The 26,331-nt window shown below is 38.5% G+C and overlaps 1 protein-coding gene across 1 annotated transcript in view; it reads left to right on the top strand.

Annotated features, from left to right (window-relative positions):
* Nucleotides 1–26,331, top strand: part of ABCA13 (ATP binding cassette subfamily A member 13) — a 572,876-nt gene that overhangs the window by 44,234 nt on the left and 502,311 nt on the right. The window contains 4 exon segments of the mRNA XM_064290236.1: nt 3,164–3,172; nt 10,634–10,779; nt 16,320–16,348; nt 19,963–20,126. Of these exon segments, the coding sequence (XP_064146306.1) occupies nt 3,164–3,172; nt 10,634–10,779; nt 16,320–16,348; nt 19,963–20,126 (348 nt within the window).

Raw genomic sequence — 26,331 nt, 5'->3', positions numbered from 1 at the left:
CTCTTTTATAGCTTAAAAGAGACTGACTTAAGACGCACCCTACACAAATACTGCCGCATTAACATAACAAAGCAAAACAAAAAAACCCCAAACTTGTAGCCATGGAGTTAATCCCAACTCATAGAGTAGAACTGACACTTAGGGTTTCCAAGGAGGGGCTGGTGGATTCCAATTGCCAACCTTTTGGTTAGCAGCTGTGGCACTTAGCCAACATGCCACAGAGCACCAACAAAGAAAACCCATTTCCAAATGGAATTATAACTACAACTATAGGGGCACTGGGTTTTTTAAGGGGTTTGTAGGGATAAGGACTTACAATATGTATTTTTGAGAGACACAATTCAATCTATAACAATAACCATCCTAGTGAGTGCAAGATGTTATCTCATTGTGGCTTTGATTTGATTTCTTTGATGACTAAGGACTTTGGACATCTTTTAATGTGCCTGTTTGCCATTTGTATACCTTCTGTAAATAAATGCCTATCTGAATTCTTTACCTAATTTTTAATTTTTGTCCTTTTTTGTTGTTGAGTTGGAGCTCCTTTGTATATTCTGGATATTAAACCCTTATCAGTTACATGTTTCCCAAGTATTTTCTCTCATTTTACGGGTTATCTCTTCACTTTTTTGATAAAATCCTTTGATGCACAAGTTGTTTTTTAATTTGATGAAGTCCAGTTTATCTATTTTTTTCTTCAGTGGCTTGTGCTTTTGATGCCATATCTAAGAATCCGTTGTCAAAAACAATGTCTTGAAATTTTACCGCTATATTTATTTCTAAAAATTTCATTATTTTTGTTTTTATATTTATGGCATTGGACTATTTGGGGTTAAGTTTTATATATGGTGTGAGGTATGGGCCCCACTTCTTTTGCTTGTGAAGCTCCAGTTATCCCAGTACCATTTGTTGAAGATATTATTCTTTCATTCTGTCCCCATTGAATAGGCTTGGTACCCTTGTTCAAACCAATTAATTTTTTAATAATTTTTTTCTTTTATCATTTTTATTGTTAGTTTAAAAAAAAATCTGGAAGTTTTTCTGTGTTAATGAAAAACTAAGGCCAGCAAACAGAAATTTTTTATACCTAGATCAAAAGCCATCAAATATGTTAGGAGACCTCTTCAGTTGATATTTTAGATTTATCAAATGGTTAGAATTTGAATTAACTGATGGTATCTAACTGTGCTTGTCAGGGTCCCTCACTCTAATACTTGAGATTCCTTCTACCACAAGACAGACTGTGGAGTGGGATCTACTCTCTCCAGCTCCTCTTTCAATAGCTTACCCTGAAAATAATCGCGTAATCTCTTCATTTTGGGACTTGGTTGAAAATCCCTGCTGAGAAGCAAGCTGGGAAAACCAAGAGTAGAAGTGTGTTGGAGACAAAGATCCTGAAATCTCATTAAGTAATTATAGCTATTATTGCTGATCTGAAGTTTTTTTTTTTTAATATGCCTAAAGAAAGTCTCAAAGAATTCCTATTCTCTTTCTTATTTGTTAAATAAGAATTTCTCATATTTCGCTTCTCCTTCAGATCTCAGTCAGTTCTCATAGAGGTTCCAAAGGCCACTTCATCCTTGTGTTACCAGGTGGAAACACCAGGTCCTTGCTCGGCATGACTCATATTGGCCAATAAATGAGAGGCTGAGGTGGGAGAACAGGAAAGGTATCTTTATTTAGTTGTACAAGGAAAAGGATTCATTCCGAGCTGCTCCTGCCAAGACTGCTCCCCAAGGGCAGGCAAGCTACCTACTTTAAAAGGGGTTTACAAGTAGGGAGTTCATACAAGTTGCTTCAGCAACATTCTTAATCATGCTTCGCAGGTGCAATGGGGTTTACATAAAAGCAGAATTCAAATGCAAAGCTGAGGGAGAAGAAGCCAAGCAAAGAAAATAGGGATTTTTAACATAGTACTGTGGGGGCTGTCTCACTTGCAGCGCCTCATTGCAAACACCTGACCTCAAGCAAAGATGGATGAGAAGGGTAGTGGAACTGTCAGCCTCTACTCTCTTCAAGGCAGTTCACCTCCAGATATTCCCTCTTTGGCCTGGTAACCAGGAGCAGTGCTATGAGTTATCCAGAATAGCTATCTTTGGAGAATGATTTCTGCCTTTTGATGTGGCTGCCTTAAGAAATAATTCTAATGCAATAAGAACGTGTCTTACTTGTTAATCAATAAATGAAAATTAGCAAAAATTGTAATAGAAACCGAAGTTACATTGCTTTATGTTGCTTACTGATTCCTGTAGCTCTTATACTGAAAATGGATATCCTAGAGTTAGCCTTACTATTTCTACTACTGTCAGTTTTTATTTACAGAGAGGTAGATGCTGCAATCTGTGCTGAGCATTTTACATGAACTGTCTTGATTAATTTTTACATCAACTTTATTATGTGAATAATATTATAATCTCATTTAGAAGATGATTTTCCCAGGGAGACACAACTTCAAAAGTGTTATGATTCAAGGTACTTCTCATTGAGTCTGAGTTTCCTCATCTGCAAATTTAAGGTATATGCCTGAGTCCTTTCCAAACCCCTTCCACATCTGGCATCCTCAAGGCCTTCACGGGAATGCCATGGCCGTCTCTAGGTGCAGCATTTGATCCCTGGCCCCTTGGTGAAGTTGTTCTTGTTGTGGATCTCTGGGCTGAGAAGGAAGTTGGGCTATCTCTGCCAAGTGAACTTCTCTTGTCCTACCTCATTCTAATCTTCTGTGTCTCCCTTTCCTTCACAACTCCTCTCCCACAAGGGCAAAGTCAAGCATTACATGGTAAAAGCCTAAAGAATGAACTGGATTCAGACAGGAGGAAATTGCTCTCCACCCAAATTCTATAACAATGCTGGGATTTACCAGGTGTGCTGGAATTTCCTTTTTGTTCTCTCCCTCTCACACAGACATGAATCAATATTTAATCAGGTGTTTTTCTATTTAGTTTTCTGCTATAAACATATCATATGTTAATAATAGTTCATAATACAGTTAAAAACAAATTGAGATTGTATTGAAATAATAACTAAAAGGAGAACATAAAATCAGTTTATTACTACAGGGGAAACTCATCGTGAATCACATCAATCTGCATAATCTGAGAATTTCATGGATCCCCTAGAAATTGTCATGTTTGGGTGAGCTGGAGAGCTTGAATCATGTTCACAGGCTGCAGAGGTTATTTTTAATCTTTAATAGGTGAAGCCTTGACAGAGAAATAATAAATGGTTTCTTGTTGTGCTTTTGGGATCCCGACTCATTTGAGTTGAAGCCCGTACTTTAAAAGGTGAGATTTCAGTCAAGTATGAGAGTTGTGTGTAGTAGAAAATGACCTGGACCAGAGCTCAGCCATTTGTGCTCTATGTTGACATCTGCTGTTATCAGTCCACCAGCTTTTAGAAAATTCACTTAAATTCCCTCAGCCTCATTTTTAAATAGACTGGGATCTGAAAGCATTGAATTCATTTCGTTCATCAATAAATGTTTGTTGAACCTGTTTTCACTTCATTATGTTGTTAGTTGCCATTAAGATGGCTCTGACTCATGGTGACCTTATGTATAGTACAATACAATGATGCCTGGTCCTGAGCCATCTTTATGATTGTTGGTGTTTTTGAGTTCACTTATGTGGCTACTGAGTTCATCCATCTCATCGAGGGTTTTCCTCACCTTTGTTGGCCCTCTACTTTACCAAACATTATGTCCTTTTCAGAAACCCTGGTGGTGTAGTGGTTAAGTGCTACAGCTGCTAACCAAAAGGTCGGAAGTTTGAATCTACCAGGTGCTCCTTGGAAACTCTATGGGGCAGTTCTACTGTGTCCTATAATGTCACTATGAATTGAAATTGACTTGATGGCAATGGTTTTTTGTTTTTTTCTTTAATGTCCTTTCCAGTGATGGGTCCCTCCTGATAATGCATCCAATGTAAGTAAATTGAAGTCTCAGACGATATTCTATTATCCATCAAGTTTTTATTAGCTAATTTTTGGAATTAGATTTCTGGGCTTTTCTTGCTAGTCTGTCTTAGTTTGGAAGTTCCACTGAAACTTGTCCACCATGGGTGACCCTGCTGGTATTTGGAATACTGGTGGCATAGCTTCTAGCACCATAGCACCATGTAAGCCACCACAGTATGACAAACCATCATACAGGTGGTGGGACTTCATAATAGGTTGTGAAAACTAAATGACAATGTTTGTGGAAAGAGCTTTTACTGTCACAGTTTATCTGGGAAGCTTTGTTATTATTTTGTTGGATTTACGTGTTGAAAACTGTTACTTCGTTTTCACAGAATTCTCTAATTTGTAGAATAAAGAAACCGTGTATTAGAAAAATCAAAGCATTCAATAATTTCTGATCAGAAAAAAACTTTCTCCCTATTTTATTATTTTACCTGCTTGGAAATACTAAATTTAAGTGGACACTTAGTTACTCTAACAAAATTCCAGCAACTTTTAAAATGATTTCTTGCTTTGTTTTAAATTAGTAGTTTCTCACTGATTAAAAGTAAATTTCCACTGAATTAAAATTAGAGGTAGACAAGGTGAACAGTCTGATTTCAAAGATCGTGAGAATGTTTTCTTTCATGTACTAGTAAAAACAAAATCTCCTTTTTCCCACATACATGGTATAAAACTAAAGTTAAGGGAATTATTACAATTTTATCATATGTTTCCAAATAAAATGATATAGTCCACATCTTTTTTCACACCACTAGGCTTGTCTGCGGATCGTCTGTATGAGACTCTCTAGGACGTATGGGTTAAAATATAGATTCCTGGGCCAACCTCCAGACCAAGTGAATGAGAATCCATGGAAAGTGGCACCCGGGATTCTGGATTTTTAGCAAGCTTCCTTGGTGGTCCTTCAGCGCACTGATCACCAATGTGGAAATTAATATACAGGAGGCCAAATTTTCAAGGCTGAAGAATATCTTTCAGAAACATATGCTGTTATTTATTTTACTGCCCTCTTACAATTGTAGGAGATATTGTTTGTAGTATTTTTCTATTTTAGATCATTGATTTGATGAGCATATTGTTTATATATAGTATATCTATTATCTCCTAGAAGTAAAATTACTCAAAACTAAAGTAAAATTAAAGGCAAATAAAAAAAATTCAGGAAAATATTTCTCACAAGTTTGATGAAGGGATAATATATCTAATACATAAATGGTTCATATAGATAAAGAAGATTATAAAATTTCCAGTGGAAAATGAGACAAAAATCTTTAATATCTGATATACTGAAGCCTTCTCTCCCGAATTTTGGGTCCATTCTTGGATGTCTAATGGGCATCTCAAACTTCAGTCTTATCTATTGTCTCTAACTTCCACCCTTGTCTAATGTCCTCCTCTCATGAGGAGAAGGCTTGATCATCCACTGTTTTCTCCTACTTGTGCCTTGAAAGTTCACCTTAATTCCCTCTTCTCTAATGCCCATCATTCAATTTATTTAAAGGTCTCATTTCACTTCCAAAGTCAATTTTGAATCTGTTAACTTTCCCTTTTCTCCAGTGTCACCAGTAGTCTCTTAATTTGTCATCCCTTTTCCACCTTGTGCTCTTTGAATCCTTTCTCCACCAAGCAGCCAGAGTGTTGTTTTAAAATTTAAATCAGATCATGTTGTCCTTAGTGAAAACTGCCCAGCCTAACCACAGGTCTTGGGGAAGGAACAGCGTCCTCACCAGGACTAACACCACTTGGTGTCACCAGGTCCATCACCTTCACCCTTACTCCTCCCTCCAAGACACTCATCTCTTCTCTTTTTCTTTAATACTTTAAGCACTGTCACATCTCTGGGCCTTTGCACCTGCTTCCTCAGACCAGCAACCACTTCCCTCAGTTCTCCCTTTTGCTGGATCTTTCATTTTAAGGTTTCAGCTTCAGATGGCCTCCTCTGAGAGACCTGCCGTGAGCACTCTCCCTCTACAGCCAACTTATCCAGTCACTCCCCACCTCTTTGGCAGTTAATTTTCCTCATAACATTTACCTCAACCTACAATTTTAAGGCTACTCACCTATCAGTTTGTTTTACTGCAGTGTGACGAAAGGATGCCTTTTGGTGTGATGCTGGAAGCTATGCTACCAGTATTTCAGATAACAGCAGGGTCACCCGTGGCAGACAGGTTTCAGTGGAATTTCCAGACTAAGATAGACTAGGAAGAAGGAGTTGCTGATCTACTTTTGAAAAAATTGCCCAGTAAAATCGTTACGGATAGCAGTGGAACATGGATAGAGTGCCAAAAGATGAGCCCCTCAGGTTGGAAGGCACTCAAAAAATGACTAGGGAAGGGGTGCTTCCTCAAAATAGAGTTAACTTTAATGACGTGGATGGAGTAAAGCTTTTGGGACTTACATTTGCTGATGTGCCATGACTCAAAATGAGAAGAAACAGCTGCAAATATCCATAATCAGAACGTGGAATGTCCAAAGTATGAATCAAGGAAAATTGGAACTTGTCAAAAATAAAATAGACCACTTGAAGATTGATATCCTAGGGGTTAGTGAGCTGGAATGGACTGCTATTAGACATTTTGAATCAGACAATCATATGATATACTATATTGGGAATGACCAATTGAAGAGGGACGGCATCACATTTGTTGTCAATAAGAATATTTTAAGATCAATCCTGAAGCACAACGTTGTCAGTGATATGAAAATATCCATACATCCACAAAGAACACCAGTTAATCTATTATTCATATTTACACACCAACCATTAATGTGTAAGATAGAGAAAGTGAAGATTTTCCCCAACTTCTGCAGTCTGAAATTGATCAAGCATACAATCTAGATGCATTGATAATTACTGGTGATTGGAATGTGAGACTTGGAAACAAAGAAGAAGGATGAGTATTTGGAAAATATGGCCTTGGTGATAGGAACAATAAGGGAGATGACATGGTAGAATTTTGAAAGACCAATGACTGATTCATTGGAAATATCTTTTTCAACAACATAACATAAGCGGTGACCATACACATGGACCTTGCTGGATGAAATACACAGGACTCAAATAGACTACATGTGTGGAAAGAGATGATGGAAAAGCTCAATATCATCAGTGAGAACAAGTTCACAGGATGACTGAGGAACAGACCATCAAGTATGTAAGTAAGCTGAAAATGAAGAAAATGAACATGAGTTTACAAGAGTCGAGATATTACCTTGAGTATATCTCACTTGAATTTAGAGACCATATCAAGAATGTATTTGACCCATCAAGAACTAATGACTGAAGACCAGATGAGTTGTGGGATGATGTCAAGAACATCATACATGAAGAAAACACAAGGTCATTAAAAAGACAGGACAGGAAAAAAAAATAACAAATTGGATGTCAGAAGAGACTGTGAAACTTGATCTTGAAATAGAGTAGCTAAAGTGGATGGAAGAAATGATGAAGTAGAAAAACTGACCACAATATTTCAAAGGGTGTCTTGAAAAGACAGAGTAAATTATTATAATGAAATATGCAAAGACCTGGAGTTTGAAAACCAAAAAGGAAGAACACACTCGGCATTCATGAAGCTGAAAAAACTGAAGAAAAAAATCCAAGCCTCAATTTGCAATAGAAGGATTCTATGTGCCAAAAATTGAATGATGTGGAAAACATCAAAAGAAGATAGAAGGAACACACAGGTTCACTGTATCAAAAAGAATTGGTCTAAGTTCTACCATTTCAGGCCATAGCAAGGATGGGTTACCCAGTAAGTAAAGTATTCATGGGCTTAATTGTACTTACTAATCTGTCGTGCACAATTTCACCTGGATTTCAACATATCAAAGATCAAAGATGTAGTGAAATCCAGGTGAAATTGTGCACTATAAATAAGTAAGTAAGCACAGTTAAGCCTGTACATACTTTACTTACTCTAAATTAGTGTGTACCTTGCTCACTGGCTAATCAGCTCCTGGGAGGTAGCTGATGTTCAATAACCAATGCTATTGAAGGAAGAAATCCAATATGCACTGAAGCCTTTGGTGAAATAAGGTTCCAGGAATTTGTGGAATACCAACTGAGATGTTTCAACAAATGAATGCAATGCTGGAAGCCCTCGCTTGACTATGCCAAAAAATTTGAAAGATAGCTACCTGGCCAACCCACTGGAAGAAGTTCGTACTCATCCCCATACCAAAGAAAGGTGATCTAATGGAATGAGGGCATTATCAAACAATATCATTATATCAAATGGAATTAAAATTATTCTGAAGATAATTTAAAAAACGGTTGCAGAATTACATCAACAAAGAACTGTCAAAAATTCAAGCTAAAGTCAGAAAAGAATGTGGAACGAGGGATATCATTGTTATGTCAGATGGATCTTGGTTGAAAGCAGAGAATACCAGTAAAATGTTTAACTGTGTTTTATTGATCATGCAAATGCATTCAACTCTGTGGATCATAACATATTATGTGTAATGTTATAAAGAATGGGAATTTCAGAACACTTAATTGTGCTGATGTGGAACCTGTACACAGACCAAGAGGGAGTCCTTTCAACAGAACAAGGTGATATGGCATGGTTTAAAATCAGAAAAGATGTCAGGGTTTTATCCTTTCGCCATACCTATTCAATCTGTATGCTGAGGAAATAATCTGAGAAGCTGGACTATATGAAAGAAAACAAGGCATCAGGATTGGAGGAAGACGCATTAACAACCTTCAATATGTGAGTGACACGACCTTGCTTGGTGAAAATGAAGAGGACTTGAAGCACTTACTAATGAAGATTAAAGACCACTGCCTTTGGTATGGATTACACCTTAACATAAAGAAACAAAAATCTGTACAACTGGACCAATAAACAACATTGTGATAAACGGAAAAACATTGAAGTTGTCAAGGATTTCATTTAACCTGGATCCACAGTCAACACCCATGGGAGCAGTGGTCAGGAAATCAAACAACATGTTGCATTGGGCAAATCTGCTACAAAAGACCTCTTTAAAGTGTTAAAAAACGAAGATGTCATTTTGAGGAATAACGTGTGCCTGATCCATGCCATGGTATTTTCAATTGCCTCATATGTATAAGAAAGCTGGACAATGAATAAGGAAGACGAATGATGCCTTTTAATTATGGTGTTGGTGAAGAATTGAATATACCATGGACTGCCAGAAGCACAAACAAATCTGTTTTGGAAGAAGTACAGCCAGAATGCTCCTTAGAAGGGAGGATGGCGAGACTTGGTCTTAAGAACTTTGCATATGTTATCAGGAGGGACCAGTCCCTGGACAAGAACATCATGCTTGATAAAGTAGATCGTTAGCAATAAAGAGGAAGACCCTCAAAGAAACGGATTGACACGGTAGCTGCTATAATGGGCTCAAGCAGCAACGATTGTGAGGATGACACAGGACCAGGCATTGTTTCCTTCTGTTGTATATAGGGCTGCTATGAGTCAAAACTGACTCTCTAGCACCTAAGAACAATAACAAAAAAACAGCATCTGTTTATTTTCTGTCTCCTTCTCATTCTGTCTGTTCTGTTCATGGATGTATTTAGTCCAAATAACTTGCACAGTTAATCAATTGGTTGCTATTGAGCTGATTCTGACTTATGGTGACCTCATGTGTTTCTGAGTAGAATTGTTTTTCTCCATAGGGTTTTCAATGGCTGTGATCTTTCAGAAATAGATCGCCTTTGTTCCGAGGACCCTCTAGGTGGACTTGTACCACCAACTTTTCTGTTAGCTGAACATGTTAACCATTTGCACCACCCAGGGACTCACCTTGTACTGTACATAATGTGTAATATATGTTGAATAAATGAAAAACAAAAACAAAAACGAATGATTAATAAACATTGTCTTAGTCACCTAGTGCTGCTATAGCGGAAATACCACAACTGGATGGCTTTAACAATGAGAAGTTTACTCTCTTACAGTCTAGTAGGCTAGAAGTTCGAATTCAGGACATGGGCTCCAGGGAAAGCTTTCTCTCTCTGTTGGCTCTGGAGGAAGGTCCTTGCGATGCACCAGTCTTCCCTTGGTCTGGGAGCATCTCAGAGCAGGAACCTCAGGTCCAAAGGATGTGCTCTACTCCTGGCACTGCTTTCTTGGTGGTATGAGGTCCCACGTCTCTCTGCTCATTTCTCTCTTTTATCTCTCAAAAGAGATTGGCTTAAGACATTATCTATTCTTGTAGATCTCATTAATGTAACTTCCACTAATCATCTTTTTAATTCATCTTATTACATCATAGTGCTAGAATTTACAACACACAGGGAAATCACATCAGAAGATAAAATGGTAGATCATCATACAATACTGAGAATCATGACCTAGCCAATTTGACAGGTATTTTGGGGGGACACAATTCAATCCATAACAAAAGTCTAAAATGGTTAGACTTTACAGGCAAAAAAAGAATGAGTATAATTTTCTAGTTTTAAATAGGCAGAGTTTTTTTTTTTTTTAATTACAATTTCCATTTTGTGTGTGAGTCAAGTAAAATGGGCTCTCATGGACAGTTGGTGAAGTGTAACTGGTACAAGTTAGTTGAAAATGATTTGGTCTTGAGAATCAAGAGCCTTAAAGATGCTGAGGCAATTTATTCCTTTAATAGGGTTCCATTTGTGATATTTATTTTATTTATCTAATGTTCTTTTTTTTTAATGTTCGTCTAGGTTCCAAACTGCAGCTGACAACATGAAGAAGGTTAACCACCTGGCTTTTTTAAGAGAGATGCAGGAGTTTTTGGAGGAAGTTTATGAAACAATGGAAAAGGCAAAAAACTTACAAAAACTTTGGGTAAAAAGACCCAAGGTGCCAGGCAAGTAAATTTCTCATAATTGATGCTAGTCATATGGACAAAAACTTAAGCAAAGACCCCGGGGAAGCTGTGAGAATAAGAATGTTTTAAAATCTTTGTTTTTGGTTTAGTTCCCATTAACGCACTAGGCTGTTCTTTTTATGCGTCTTGTGAAAAGATGACTTTCAATTTCAGACTTCAGCAGCTGATAAAAATCTTCTATTTCTTCATCTTTGGCCCTAGTGCTTGGTGCATAAATTTGAATAATAGTCGTATTAACTGGTCTTCCTCGTAGGCGTATGGATATTATCCTATCACTGACAGTGTTGCACTTCAGGATAGATCTTGAAATGTTCTTTTTGACGATGAATGCAACACCATTCCTCTTTGAGTTGTCATTCCCAGCATAGTAGACTATATGATTGTCTGATTCAAAATGGCCAATACCAGTCCATTTCAGCTCACTAATGCCTAGGATATCAATGTTTATGCATTCCATTTCATTTTTGATGATTTCCAATTTTCCTAGATTCACTCTTTGTACATTCCAGGCTCTGATTATTAATGGATGTTTACAGCTGTTTCTTCTCATTTTGAGTTGTGTCACATCAGCAAATGAAGGTCTCGAAAGCTTTACTCCATCCACGTCATTAAGGTCAACTCTACTTTGAGGAGGCAGCTCTTCCCCAGTCATCTTTTGAGTGCCTTCCAACCTGGGGGACTCATCTTCCAGCACTATATCGGACAATGTTCTGCTGCTATTCATAAGGTTTTCAATGGCTAATGCTTTTCAGAAGTGGACTGCCAGGTCCTTCTTCCTAGTCTGTCTTAGTCTGGAAGCTCAGCTGAAACCTGTTCTCCATGGGTGACCCTGCTGGTATCTGAATACCGGTGGCATAGTTTCCAGCATCACAGCAACACACAAGCCCCCACAGTATGACAAACTGACAAACACATGCTGCAGTCTGAAATTAATCAAACATGCTGTCAACATGCATTGATAATTACTGGCAATTGGAATGTGAAAGTTGGAAACAAAGAAGAAGGATCAGTAGTTGGAAAATATGGCCTTGGTGATAGAAACAATGCTGGAGATGGAATGATAGAATTTTGCAAGACCAATGACTTCTTCATTGCAAATACCTTCCTTCACCCACACAAATGGTGACTATACATATAGGCCTTGCCAGATGGAACACGCAGAAATCAAATTGACTGCATCTGTGGAAAGAGATGATGGAAAAGCTCAATGTCACCAGTCAGAACAATGCCAGGGGCTGACTGTGGAACAGACCATCAATTGCTCATGTGCAAGTTCAAGCTGAAACTGAAGAAAATCAGAGCAAGTCCAGAGAGCCAAAATATGACCATGAGTATATCCCACCTGAATTTAGAGACCATCTGAAGAATAGATTTGACGCATTGAACACTAGTGACCGAAGACCAGACGAGTTGTGGAATGACATCAAGGACATCATCCATGAAGAAAGCAAGAAGTCACTGAAAAGGCAGAAAAGAAAGAAAAGATCAAGATGGATGTCAGAGGAGAATCTGAAACTTGCTCTTGAGTGTCGAGCAGCTAAAGCAAAAGGAAGAATTGATGCAGTAAAAGAACCGAACAGAAGATTTCAAAGGGCCTCTCAAGAAGACAAAATAAAGTATTATAATGACATGTGCAAAGAGCTGGAGATGGAAAACCAAAAGGGAAGAACACGCTCGGCATTTCTCAAGCTGAAAGAACTGGAGAAAAAATTCAAGCCTTGAGTTGCAATAGTGATGGATTCCATGGGGAAAACATTAAACGACGCAGGAAGCATCAAAAGAAAATGCAAGGAATACACAGAGTCATTATACCAAAAAAAATTAGTTGATATCCAACCATTTCAAGAGGTGGCATATGATTAGGAACCGATGGTACTGAAGGAAGAAGTCCAAGCTGCTCTGAAGGCACTGGCAAAAAACAAGGCTCCAGGAATTGATGGAATATCAATTGAGATGTTTCAACAAACAGATGCAGCGCTGGAAGTGCTCACTCATCTATGCCAAGAAATATGGAAGACAACTTCCTGGCCAACTGACTGGAAGAGATCCATATTTATGCCTATTCCCAAGAAAGATGATCCAACTGAATGTGGAAATTATAGAACGATATCATTAATATCACATGCAAGCAAAATTTTGTTGAAGAGCATTCAAAAATGGCTGCAGCAGTTTATCGACAGGCAACTGCCAGAAATTCAGGCCAGTTTCAGAAGAGGATGTGGAACCTGGGATATCATTGCTGATGTCAGATGGATCCTGGCTGAAAGCAGAGAATACCAGAAGGATGATTACCTGTGTTTTATTGATTATGAAAAGGCATTCGACTGTGTGGATCATAACAAACTATGGATAACACTGAAGAATAGGAATTCCAGAACACTTAATTGTGCTCATGAGGAACCTTTACATAGATCAAGAGACAGTTGTTCGGACAGAACAAGGGGATACTGATTGGTTTAAAGTCAGGAAAGGTGTGGGTCAGGGTTGTATTCTTTCACCATACCTATTTAATCTGTATGCTGAACAAATAATCCGAGAAGCTGGACTATATGAAGAAGAACAGGGCATCAGGATTGGAGGAAGACACATTAACAACCTGCGTTATGCAGATGACACAACCTTGCTTGCTGAAAGTGAAGAGGACTTGAAGCACTTACTAATGAAGATCAAAGACCACAGCCTTCAGTGTGGATTACACCTCAACATAAAGAAAACAAAAACCCTCACAACTGGACCAATGAGCGACATCATGATAAATGGAGAAAAGATTAAAATTGTCAAGAATTTCATTTTACTTGATCCACAATCAACAGCCATGGAAGCAGCAGTCAAGAAATCAAAAGACGCATTGGATTGGGCAAATCTGCTGCAAAGGACCTCTTCAAAGTGTTGAAGAGCAAAGATGTCACCCTGAAGACTAAGGTGCACCTGACCCAAGCCATGGTATTTTCAATCACATCATATGCATGTGAAAGCTGGACAATGAATAAGGAAGACTGAAGAAGTGTTGATGCCATTGTATTGTGGTTTCGTTGAAGAATATTGAATATACCACGGACTGCCAAAAGAAAGAACAAAAGTGTCTTGGAAGAAGTGCGGCCAGAATGCTCCTTAGAGGCAAGGATAGCGAGACTGCATCTTACATACTTTGGACATGTTGTCAGGAGGGATCAGTCCCTGGAGAAGGACATCATGATGCTTGGCAGAGTACAGGGTCAGTGGAAAAGAGCAAGACCCTCAGTGAGGTGGATTGACATAGTGGCTGCAACAATGAGCTCAAGCATAACCTTGATTGCAAGGGTGGTGCAGGACCGGGCAGTGTTTCGTTCTGTTGTGCATAGGGTCGCTATGAGTCAGAATGACTCCAGGGCACCTAACAACAACAACAATATAAAAAGATGCACCCTCTAGTGGATAGGAGGCAGTACCAGGCCTAGCTGTGGAGGGTGGCGCTGGGTTTCCATTCCTTCCTGGTCCCTGGGAAGGTAACTTGTGCAATGCACAGACTACAAGCTTTAAGATGGGTGTGTAATCTGTCCTTGCCCTATCTGCTGAGCTACTCACTTTCCACTCTCCCTGTTTCCTTTCCTCCCTGCTACTGGTGTCTTCCTTTCTTACTCTTCCCATGATTTTTAAGTCTTTCCCTTACCCCTTAAATACACACACATACACACACACACACACACACACACACACACACAGTGATTCCTTCTCTCCTTATTGGCCTTAATTGGTCTTTTTATGCTAATAACACTTCACATTGGTCTTCAATGAGGAGCTTCCTTTGATTACTTTTATATCATTGGGGCTGATTATTCTCTAAACAAAAGTAATTTCTGTTCCCATAAGGAATGTCCACATTCTGAGCGGCTCCGATTCTTATTTCTAAATTTACCACAGCAAAAGTTAGAATGGCAATAGCTTGTAGAGAGCTCAGTTTGTAGATGGGGCAGCTTGAATCTCAGACTGGGAAAGCTAACGGTCTGCCTTCACGGAGCCAGGCCATTGCTTACTGCCAGCTTGTTCAATAGACAAGGGCCTGCCTTTTATTTATTTATTTATTTTAATACTACCCCAACAAGGGCTGCCAGATAAAACACAGGATATTCAGTTAAATTCAAACTTTAGATAAACAACAGCTAATTGCTTTAGTGTAAGTATTTCCCAAATATTGCATATTTATACCAAAAAATATTTGTTTTTATCAAAAATTGAAATTTAACTGAACAGCCTGTATTTTTATTTGCTAAATCTGGAAACCCAACTTAAGTTTTTCTTTTTATATAATTTTTTTCTTTCCATGGTGTATATAAAAATGAAGAATGAGTTCCTCACAGGAGGTGATCTCACGTGCTATTTCTAGGAGTGAAAACAGCACCTTTGCCTAGTCTGGTCGGACTGCGCCTTGCCCTTTCTGACGGCTGATTTCCCAATAGACAAACTGCATCAGCAAATGACCAGAGTAGTGACAAACACAGAATGCTGAAGTTCTGGTTTTAGGTTGTATTATAAGGTCTTTCTACTTTAATAAAGCTTGTTTTTCAAATGCGTTTCAAAATGCTATTAAAAGGGAAACAAAAAAAAAATTTTTTTTTTAATTTAAAGCCTTTACTTTCTTTTCAATTTGTTACCATTTGAGCCATTCCCCATGGTATACGTGATTAAAAAATGACATGTAAAATCATAATTCCACTTTTCTTTCCCTTGTCAACTTATTATTTTTGTATTTTCCTTTATTTTCACTTTCTGCTCTCTTTCCTGTTCTGAATGCTCATGATGCCTGCTGGAATTGGAGATTGATAAAGTAATATAATACTCTCGCAAATTGTTGAAATTTGTTTTGCCAGCGAAGTCATTCTCCAGGGATTTAATTAAGAGCAATCTGTTTTGCAAAAGGGGGAAAATGTGGAACAGAATCCCAAATTTTCATGGAATCCAGACTTTCTGGAGGCATTGAGGCTGGGTGAACCCCTGAAACTGTTGCCCTGAGAAAATATTTAAACCTTAAACCTTTAACCAAAGATATCCCCCTGAAGTTTTCTTTAAACCAAACAATACGTTAGCTCATCTAGGAAAAAATGTTTGCCTTGAACATCATGCTTTTTTGAAGAACTATCTGTATGGGATCAAACTGACAACAGCAACTCGAAAGGTCAGACAGGAAGCTTAGGGGGCAATGTGTTTACGTCAAAGGGGAATAAACAATTAGAAAAAGGATGGTGAAAATGGTTGCACAACTTGAAGAGTGCAATCGATGACACTGAATTGAACATGTCCAAAGTGTGGAATTGGTGTATGTTGGATCTACCTTAACAGTCATAATAAAAAAAAAAAAGCAAAGTGTTTCGAAATTCACGGGGACTATTCACTTCAAATTGATTCTTCAGTTGGGGTGTAATCTAGTTTTCAGCCAGGAGTCTGTGATACTTCCTTTGATTTTAGAACTAAAATAGGTGCTCATCAAAATGTTCTTTTGATTGCCGATTGAACTAATATCTCTTAAATATGCTTTGTTGTAGATTCTTCTTATGGCTCCAGTTTTTTAACAGTAAGTACCTTAGCAAAAGTTTGAAATTTAGCCATCAGAAACATAATGGTTAACTGTTTTTTAATTTAATTCATTTTCTCAAACACTGATTTTTAGGTGCAATTATGTAAAATCTGAATTTGAAAGAGTCAGATTCACTGAAGAGATGGATTGAAAGATGAGTTTAAATTTCTCAAACAAGGCTCTGGGCCTTTATGGCCAGAAGTTAGGACTATGGATAGCAGAAGGTGAAAGCTGAGATCTCTGGGTTGTGTATAATCCATACAGTTGCTCTGTTAAGACAGGATTCTTACCTGTACTGATCTCAAGTTCAGTTTGAGATTTGTGTGTTTGGCACATGGTTTTGGGCTCACTTTAGGCATTTAGCCTTCCTTTAAGGCATTGGTTATTAACAGGGCGCTGTTTTTGACAATGTCTGGAGACATTTTTTCAGTGTCATGGCTTACAAGCGTCCTACTATGTACAGAACACCTCCCCCAACCCCCACAACAAGGAATTATCTGGCTCAAAGTATCCATATATACCAAGGTTGAGAAACCTCTTATTAAAATGCAAATCCTGGCAACACTGGAAATTCCTCCTTGCTTGTTTTGCAGCAGCTGACGCTGAGTGCTTGGGCATCTCAGGAACATTGTAACATATTCTCCCCATACCTAATTCTAAGAAGCATTTAGATAGTTAAAAACAAACAAAAAATGTGTATGCAGTAAAACCATTAGAAGAAAAGTAAAAGAATAAGGGAGAACCTATGAATTCAAATGGAGTAGGACTGTCAATGTATTGGTTGGATAATTATAGTAGCAAAGTAGAGTCACAAAGGTGACTGAGACAGTACACTCTCTTAACTTTGACCTTTCTGATATATTTGGTCTAAAGGAAAATATTATGGGTCACATATATTCAGAGTTTTGCAAAGAACCTATTAAAAAACAGGAAAGCACACCATTTCAATGATTAAATCAGCTAAATTTTAAAAAAGAAAGTTATGATATCCCATGCTTGTGATATTGCAGTCCACTGATATAACCAGACATTGTTGAAATAAAAAGTGATACAATAACTTCCCAAAAGGTGTCTTGATAGCTTTTGTCCCAGTAATCGTTCTGATAATTTATCTTATTCATAACACAAAAGAAATATAAAACTACAGGCATAAAGATATTAATTTATAATGGTGGAAAATTTTAACATCCAAAAATAGGTTAAATAAATTTTGATAGCCTAAGTTAATAAGTCCCTTGATGGTAAACATGACACATGGAAAATGATTATGATATGTCAAGTACAAAGCAAGAGCACAAAAGCATATCATTAATACGTTTGTGACGGAAAAATATTTAGGCATATGTACCATGAGCTGAAGAAATATGGCTGCATGAAAGCTGTTTTCTTTGTTATGATGAAAGATTTCTAGGTAATTTTTCTATGTTTAGAACTCTGAAAATGATGGCATACTCTTTGGCTTTTATTCAGAGCGATCTGGTCATTGGAATATCCTGGGTAGAGAAATGACAAGACTTGAGTTGTTTTGAAAGGATCTCTTTGGCTGTTGTGCTGAGCAAGAGTGTGGCTGGGAGACCAGTATGAAATCTATGCACTCATCTAGGCAGCAAATGATGGTGACCTGGACCAGTGACAGAGGTAGTGAGAACCTATGGAATTCTTGATACATTTGGAAGGTAGAGCCAATAGGATTGATGAATACTACTTAGGTTATAAGAGAAAAAGAAGAGTCCAAGGCAACTCTACGTGTTTTGACCTTAGCAGTTGAAAGTCTGGAGTGGCTATTTGCTGAAGTGGGTGAAGATTGGAACGGCTTTGTGTTGGGGGAGGGAAAATCAGAAGGTTGGTTTGGGGCATATGATTAGATGTCCAAGTGGTACTGTAAAGGGGCTGTGGGTGATACCAGTTTAGAGTTGAGGTAAATAATCTTAGCTTGATATGTACATTTGGAGTGTGTTTATGCACAGATGATATTTGAAGCCTTGAAACTGGTTGAGGTCATCAAGGGAGAGAGTGGCAACGAAGAACAGAAAAGGTCAGTGGGCAGAGCCCTGGAGCACAGGCATTTGAGAATTGAGAGGGATAAAGAGAAACAGCAGTGGAGGTTGGGAGGGGTGTCAGGCAAGTAGGGGGAAAACTAAGAGAGCATGGTGTTGTAGAAGACGAGAGAATCTACTTTCAAGGGGATGGGAATGATCTGCTGTCTCAAATGCTGCTCAGGTCAGATGAGGATGAAGTTGTGGCCATTGGAGGTAGCAGCCTGGATGTCATTGGTCTTGTTGACAAGAGAAGCTTTGGTGAGGCCAAAAACCTGACTGAAGTGGGTTGAAGAGAGAATATGGAGAGGATCTGGACCATGTGTGTACATGACTCAAAGTTTATACTACAAAAGGGAGCAAAGGAATAGGGGGAGGAATAGTTGTAGGGAGGTTTACTGGGGCTTTGTCTGCCTGTTTAACCTCCTTTTGGCCTCTAGTTCCATCCGCAGCTGAGGTGGACAGTTTCTTGGGAGCCTAGACTCTGGGTCACAGTATCCCACACAAGAACGTGCTGAGGGTATTTTTGCTTTCTGTGTTTGTTCCTTCACTGAAGCAAACTCAGTCCAAGAGGGCAGGGGAATTAGCACCTCTAGTTGGTCTACTAGGGTGACCAACCATCCGTGGTTACCTTCCCAGGCAACTGCCAGGCAACTAGCTAAAATCACCCCAGTTTTAGCACTGAATGCCCCTTGTCCTAGAAAACACCTCAATCCTTGGTAAACTGGGAAGATTGGTTACCTTTCCCCCAGCAGTGGGTCAAATTTGGGCCACATCCTATAGCACCTGAGAGGTTTTTTGCCAAAATTTTTCATTTACCTTTGTCCAGACTAAGATTGCATCAATCGTACCATCAAAATCAGCTCTTTCTAGGTGGCAGTAGTGGCGGCAGTGGGGAGGAGTTACATATTTTTTTGTACGGAGGAATTGTAGTATTTAAATATTTATACTGTATCAGTTATGATTGGGCTCAGGTGAAATAACAAAGAAAAAACCCAACATCACAGTAGATGTTCCACATTTATTAGTATTTGAATTATACATTTTTACCATTTATTTGTAAAGACTAGATTAATATGTTCTCATTCAAGATCTATCTCAAGGAAAGCATACCCGTAAGCCATTGGCGTCGAGTCAATTCCGACTCATAGCGACCCTATACGACAGAGTAGAACTGCCCCATAGAGTTTCCAAGGAGTGCCTGGTGGATTTGAACTGCCAACCTTTAGGTTAGCACCCATAGCACTTAACCACCTAAGCCACCAGGGTTTCCCAAGGAGAGCATATGTTAAAGAAAAAAATCTCAAAAATTGCTACAATCTGTTACAAAAACAGGTCTTCTCTGCTTCCCTTTCTCTGTTCAGACCTTCAAAATACTTTTTAGAAACATCTAACTATTTTAAAACTTGTCTGTTCAGCATAGTGACATATAAGGTATGGCCCTCTACCACCATAGATAGGTTCTATGTTGCCCATCTCTTACAGCAGTGTCTAGCTCTCTTTCTCTCTCCTTTCACTGATTAATAAAAATAAAGAGGGGAATTTTTGTGCTACTTTTTTTTTTTTTTCCATCAGATGGACCTCAATAAGACTGAAGATATGATATTGAAATTGGAAAGCCTTCACCAGCAGCCTCCTATTTGGGATTTTCTCCTTTCACTGCCACGACTGTATGCAAAAAATGTTCACGCTGAAGACAGCATATGGGCTGCAGCACAGTTTCTCCAGGCAGTTTTGAAGTAAGTTAAAAGGAAAGTAATCAGAGGTGTGTTAGGTTTTTCGCTCTGTTTTTTTTTTTCAGACACAAGCAAAAGTTTAGTGTTCACAGCACCAGCAGTATCCATAATTGCGTAATTTTCTGACACCTGTTCCTTGAGTCCCAGTTGCCACAGGATGATGTGAAGGGCCAGGTCACAGCTCTAGCTGCTTTCCGCATATGTTGCTATATTGTGTGGGTTTGTTCTTTTTTTCTGTCTACTCAATTCAAGAAATTTTCTGATTTCCATTGTGATTTCTTTCACACCTGTGCATCTTTTCCATTCTTCAAACTAGTACTAACTTAATTCCAGTAAAAATAAAATAGCAATTTAGTTTTTTTTTATTGCTACATTTATATAAATCTTATTGATTAAAGTTATTGTGTGGTATCATTTATTCTTATACATCCAAGTTTTTACCTGGTTTTGCTTCAGCTTGAGGAGCATTCTTTAACATTTCTTTTTTTTTTTAATTGTGTTTTAGGTGAAAGTTTATAGCGCAAAATTTATACACAAATAGTTTTGTGACATTGGTTGCAACCCCTGCAATGTATCATCACTCTCCCCCTTTCTACCCCTGGTTCTCTGTGTCCGTTCATTCAGCTTTCCTGTCCCTTCCTGCATTCTCATCTTTGCTTTTGGTCTCATATACTTGATGGAACTAAGAAGCACATTCCTCATGTTTGTTTTCTAGACTTGTCTAATATTTGGCTGAAAGGTAGACTTGGGCAGTGGCTTCATTTCTGAGTTAGCAGGGTGTTGGGGGACCACAGTTTCAGGGCTCCTCCATTCTCTGTCAGACCAGTAAGTCTGATCTTTTTTGTGGATTTGAATTTTGTTCTACATTTTTCTCCCACCCTGTCTGGGAGCCTCTACTGCGATCCCTGTCAGAGTGGTCGGTAGTGGTAGCTGGTCATCACCTACTTCTTCTGGTCTCAGGCTGGTGGGGCCTCTGGTTCATGTGGTCATTTAGTCCTTTGGGCTAATATTTCCCCTGTGTCTTTGGTTTCTTCAGTCTCCTTTGGTCCGGATGGAATGGGACCAATAGATGTATCTTAGACGGCTGCTCACAAGCTTTTAAGACTCTAGACACTATCCAACAAAGTGGGGTGTAGAACATTTTCTTTATGAACTATGTTATGCCAATTGACCTAGATGTTCCCCAAGACTATGGTCCCCAGGTCTCAGCCTCAGCTACTTGGTCCCTCAAAATGTTTGGATGTGTCTAGGAAACTCCTATGCTTTTGCTTTGGTCCAGGTGTGCTGACTTCCTCTAAATTGTGTGTTGTCCTTCCCTTCACTTGTCTACCAACTAGTTAGTGATTTCCCCTCCTCCTCTTTCCCTGCCCTCTTAACTATCAAAGGATAGTTTTTTTCGTGTGTGTGTAAACCTTTCCTTGAGTTCTTATAATAGTGGTCTTACATAATGTTTTTCCTTCTGTGACTGACTAATTTCACTCAGCCTAATGCCCTCCAGATTCACCCATGTCATGAGATGTTTTGCTGATTCATCGTTGTTCTTTATCATTGCATAGTATTCCATCCTGTGTATGTACCATAGTTTGTTTACCCATTCATGTGTTGATGGGCATTTAGGTTATTTCCATCTTTTTAGTTAAATAGTGCCAAAGTGAACATGGGTGTGCATATGTCTGTTTGTGTGATGGCTCTTACTTCTCTAGGGTATATTTCTAGGAGTGGGGTTGCTGGATCATATGGTATTTATATTTTGAGCTTTTTAAGGAAGCGCCGTATTGTTTTCCAAAGTGGTTGTACCATTTTGCATTCCCACCAGCAGTGCATAACAGTTCCAATCTCCCTGTAACCTCTCCAACCTTTAACATTTTGTATCTTTTGGATTAGTGCCAGTATTGTTGGCGTGACATGGTATCTCATTGCAGTTTTGATCTGCATTTCTCTATAACCCTGGTGGTGTAGTGGTTAAGTGCTATGCCTGCTAACTAAGAGGCCGGCAGTTCAAATCTGCCAGGCGCTCCTTGGAAACTCTGTGGGGCAGTTCTACTCTGTCCTATAGGGTCACTATGAGTCGGAATCGACTCAACGGCAGTGGGTTTTTGATTTTTTGAATGACTAATGGTCATGTCATTTCTCCATGTGTCTGTTGGTTGCCTGAATGTCTTCTTTGGAAAAGTGTCTGTTCTTTTCCTTTGCACATTTTTTAATTGGATTATTTGTCTTTTTTTTTTTTTTATTGTGCTGTAAGTGAAAGTTTACAACCCAAGTCAGCCTCTCATACAAAAAGTTATATACAGTTTGCTCTCCCCCTAATGAGACAGCACACTCCTTCCCTCCACTCTTTATTTTAGTGTCCATTTGGCCAGCTTCTGACCCCCTCTGCCCTCTCATCTCTTCTCCACACAGGAGCTCCCCACATAGTCTCATGTGTCTACTTGATCAAGGAGCTCACTCTTCACCAGTATCATTTTCTATCCCAAAAAGTCCAGTCCAATCCCTGACTGAAAAGTTGGCTTTGAGAATGGTTCTTGTCTTAGGCTAACAGATGGTCTGGGGACCATGACCTCTGGGGTCCTTCTAGTCTCAGTCAGACCATTAAGTCTGATCTTTTTATAAGAATTTGGGGTCTGCATCCCACTGTTCTCCTGCTCCCTCAGGGGTTCTCTGTTGTGTTCCCTGTCAGGGCAGCCATCGGTAGTAGCCAGGCACTGTCTAGTTCTTCTGGTCTCAGGCTGATGTAGTCTCTGGCTTATGTGGCCCTTACTGTCTCTTAGGCTCATAATTACCTTGTGGCTTTCGTGTACTTCATTCTCCTTTGCTCCAGGTGGGTTGAGACCAATTGATGCATCTTAGATGACCGCTTGCTAGTATTTAAGACCCCAAACACCACTCTCCAAAGTGGGATGTAGAATATTTTCTTAATAGATTTTATTATGCCAGTTGTATTTGTCTTTTTTTATTGAGGTGAAGTATTTTGCAGATTTTAGAGATTAGACTTGTTGGATATGTTGTGGCTTAAAATTTTTTTCCTAGTCTGTAGGTTTCTGTTTTACTCTTTTGGTGAAGTCTTTTGATGAGCGTAAGTGTTTAATTTTTAGGAACTCCCATTTATCTAGTTTATTTTCAGGTGTTTGAGCATTGTTAGTTATGGTTTGTATTGTATCAATGCCATGTATTAGGGCTCTTTGTGTTGTCCCTATTTTTTCTTCTATGATGTTTATCTTTTTAGGTTTTACATTTAGGTCTTTCATCCATTTTGAGTTAGTTTTTGTGTATGGTGTGAGGTATAGATCTTGTTTCATTTTTTAACAGATGGACATCCAGTTATACCATCACCATTTGTTAAAGAGACTGTCTTTTCCCTATTTAATGGACTTTGGCCCTTTGTCAAATATCAACTGCTCAGAGACGGATGGATTTACATCTGAGTTCCCAATTCTGTTCCGTTGGTCTATGTATCTGTTGTTGTACCAGTACCAGGCTGTTTTGACTACCATGGCTGTATAACAGGTTCTAAAATCAGGTAGTGTAAGGCCTCCCACTTTATTCTTCTTCTTCAGTAATGCTTTACTAATCCAGGGCCTCTTTTCTTTTCATATAAAGTTGGTGATTTTTTTCTCCATCTCATTAAATAGTGCTGTTGGAATTTCAATAGGGATTGCATTGTTTCTGCAGATTGTTTTGAGTAGAATTGACACTTTCACAACGTTGAGTCTTCCTATCCATGACCATGGTATGTTTTCCCACTTATTTAGGTATCTTTTGGTTTTTTCAGTAGTGTTTTGTAGTTTTCTTTGTATAGGTCTTTTACACCCCTGGTTAGATTTATTCCTAAGCACTTTGTCTTCTTAGGAGCTATTGTAAATGGCATCGATTTGGCGACTTTTCCTTTTCAAAGTTCTCTTTGTTGATATAGAGGAATCAAACTGATTTTTTGTATATTAATCTTGTATCCTTCTGCTTTCCTGAAATCTTGTATTACTTCCAGTAGCTTTCTTATAGATTCTTTGGAATTTTCTGTGTATAAAATCATAATCTGTGGATAGGGATAGTTTTATCTCTTCCTTACCAATCTGGAGGTCCTTTATTACTTTTGCTGCCTTATTGCTCTAGCTAGGACACCCATCACAATGTTGAAATATGAGTTGTGATAAAGAGCATCCTTGTCTGGTTCCTCTTCTCAAGGGGAATGCTTTCAGTCTCTCTCCATTTAGAATGATGCTGGCTATTGGTTTTGTATAAATCCCTTTTACTATATTGAGGAGTTCCTTTCTATTCCTATTTTGCTGAGACTTTTTATCAGCAATGGGTGTTGGACATTGTCAAATGACTTTTCTGTGTCGATTGATAAGATCATGTTGTTCTCTTGTTTTATTTATGTGATGGATTTATTGATTTTCTAATATTGAGTCATACCTGTGTACCTACTATGAATTCCACTTGGTTGTGCTGTATTATTTTTTTTACATGCTATTGGCTTGAATTTTGTTAAGAATTTTTGCGTCTATGTCCATGAGGGATATTGGCTTGTAGTTTTCCTTTTTTGTGATGTTGTTGCCTGGCTTTGCTATCAGTGTTATTTATGTTGGCTTCATAGAATGAGTTTTGGGGTATCCCTTCATTTTCTGTCCTCCAAAAAACTTGAGTAGTGTTGGCGTTAGATTTTCTCTGAAAGTTTCATGGAATTCTGCAGTGAAACCATCGGGTCAGGGCATATTTTTTGTTGGGAGTTCTTCTTAATTACCTCTTCATATCTTCTTTTGTTAAGGGTCTGTTTATTTTTTCTGCCTCAGTTTGTGTTAGTTTAAGTAGGTAGTATGTTTCAAGAAATTTATCCATTTCCTCTAGCTTTTCAAATTTGTTGGAGTACAGTTTTTCACAGTATCTATTATGATCCTTTTTATTTCAGTTGGGTATGTTGTGATATCACCCGTCTCATTTGTTATTCAGGTTATTTGCTTCCTCTCCTGTTTTTCTTTTGTCAGTTTGGCCAATGGGTTGTCGATTTTGTTGATCTTTTTCAAAGAACTAATTTTTGGTTTTGTTGATTCTATCAATTGTTTTTCTATTCTCTATTTCATTTATTTCTCCTCTAACTTTATTATTTCCTTTCTTCTGGTGCCCAAGAGCTGTTCTCTTTCTATTTGTTCAAGTTGTAGTGTTAATGACTTTATTTTGGCCCTTTCTTCTTTTTTGATGTGTGCATTTATTGCTATAAATTGACCTCTAAGCACTGCTTTTGCTGTGTTTGAAGAGTTTTGGTAAGATGTGTTTTCATTGTCATTAGACTCTGAATTTTTTTATTCCATCTTTAATCAAGGTGTTGTTCAGTTTCCATGTATTTGATTTTTTTCCCTTGCTGTTTCTGTTACTGATTTCCACTTTTATGGCATAGTGATAAGAGAAGATCCTTTGTATAATGTTGATGTTTTGGATCTAGTTAAGGCTTTCTTTGTGGCCTAAAATTGGTCTTTTCTGGAGAATGTTACATGGGCTTTGGAAAAGAATGTATACTTTGCTGCTGTTGAGTGGAGTGTTCTGCATATGTCTATGAAGTTGACTTATAGCAACCCTAAAGGAAAAAAATAGAACTGTCCCATACAGTTTCCAAAGAGCAGCAGGAGGATTCAGACTGCCAAGCTTCTAGTTAGTTCTTAACCACTGTGCCTCCAGGGCTCCATCATAGGGAATTAGGATTTACAACACATAGACTAATCACAGAGAACAGTCACATCAGATTGCAAAATGGCAGACAACTGTATAATACTGGGAATCATAGCCTAGTCAAGTTGACACACGTTTTTTGGGGACACAATCCAATCCATAACACTTAGTTTTCCGGGTCTTCGCTGCAGAGGGTTGACATGATGTGTCTGTCTATGGCATTGTATTGGCTTGGCCTTCCCCTCCTAACTTTTTTTTTTTTTGATTTTGATTGTGCTTTAAGTGAAAGTTTACAAATCAAGTCAGTCTCTCCTACAAAAATTTATATACACCTTGCTATATACTCCTAGTTGCTCTCGCCTTAATGAGACAGCACACTCCTTCTCTCCACTCTCTATTTTAGTGTCCATTCAACCAGCTTCTGACCCCCTCTGCCCTCTCATTTCCCCTCCAGACAGGCACTGTCCACATAGTCTCATGTGTCTACTTGAGCCAAGAAGCTCACTCCTCACCAGTATCATTTTATATTCCATAGTCCAGTCCAATC

This window comes from Loxodonta africana, chromosome 8, assembly GCF_030014295.1.
Source record: "Loxodonta africana isolate mLoxAfr1 chromosome 8, mLoxAfr1.hap2, whole genome shotgun sequence".
Taxonomy (NCBI): Eukaryota; Metazoa; Chordata; class Mammalia; order Proboscidea; family Elephantidae; genus Loxodonta; species Loxodonta africana.
Note: the sequence above shows the minus strand (reverse complement) of the source record. Positions and strands in the feature narration are given on the sequence as shown.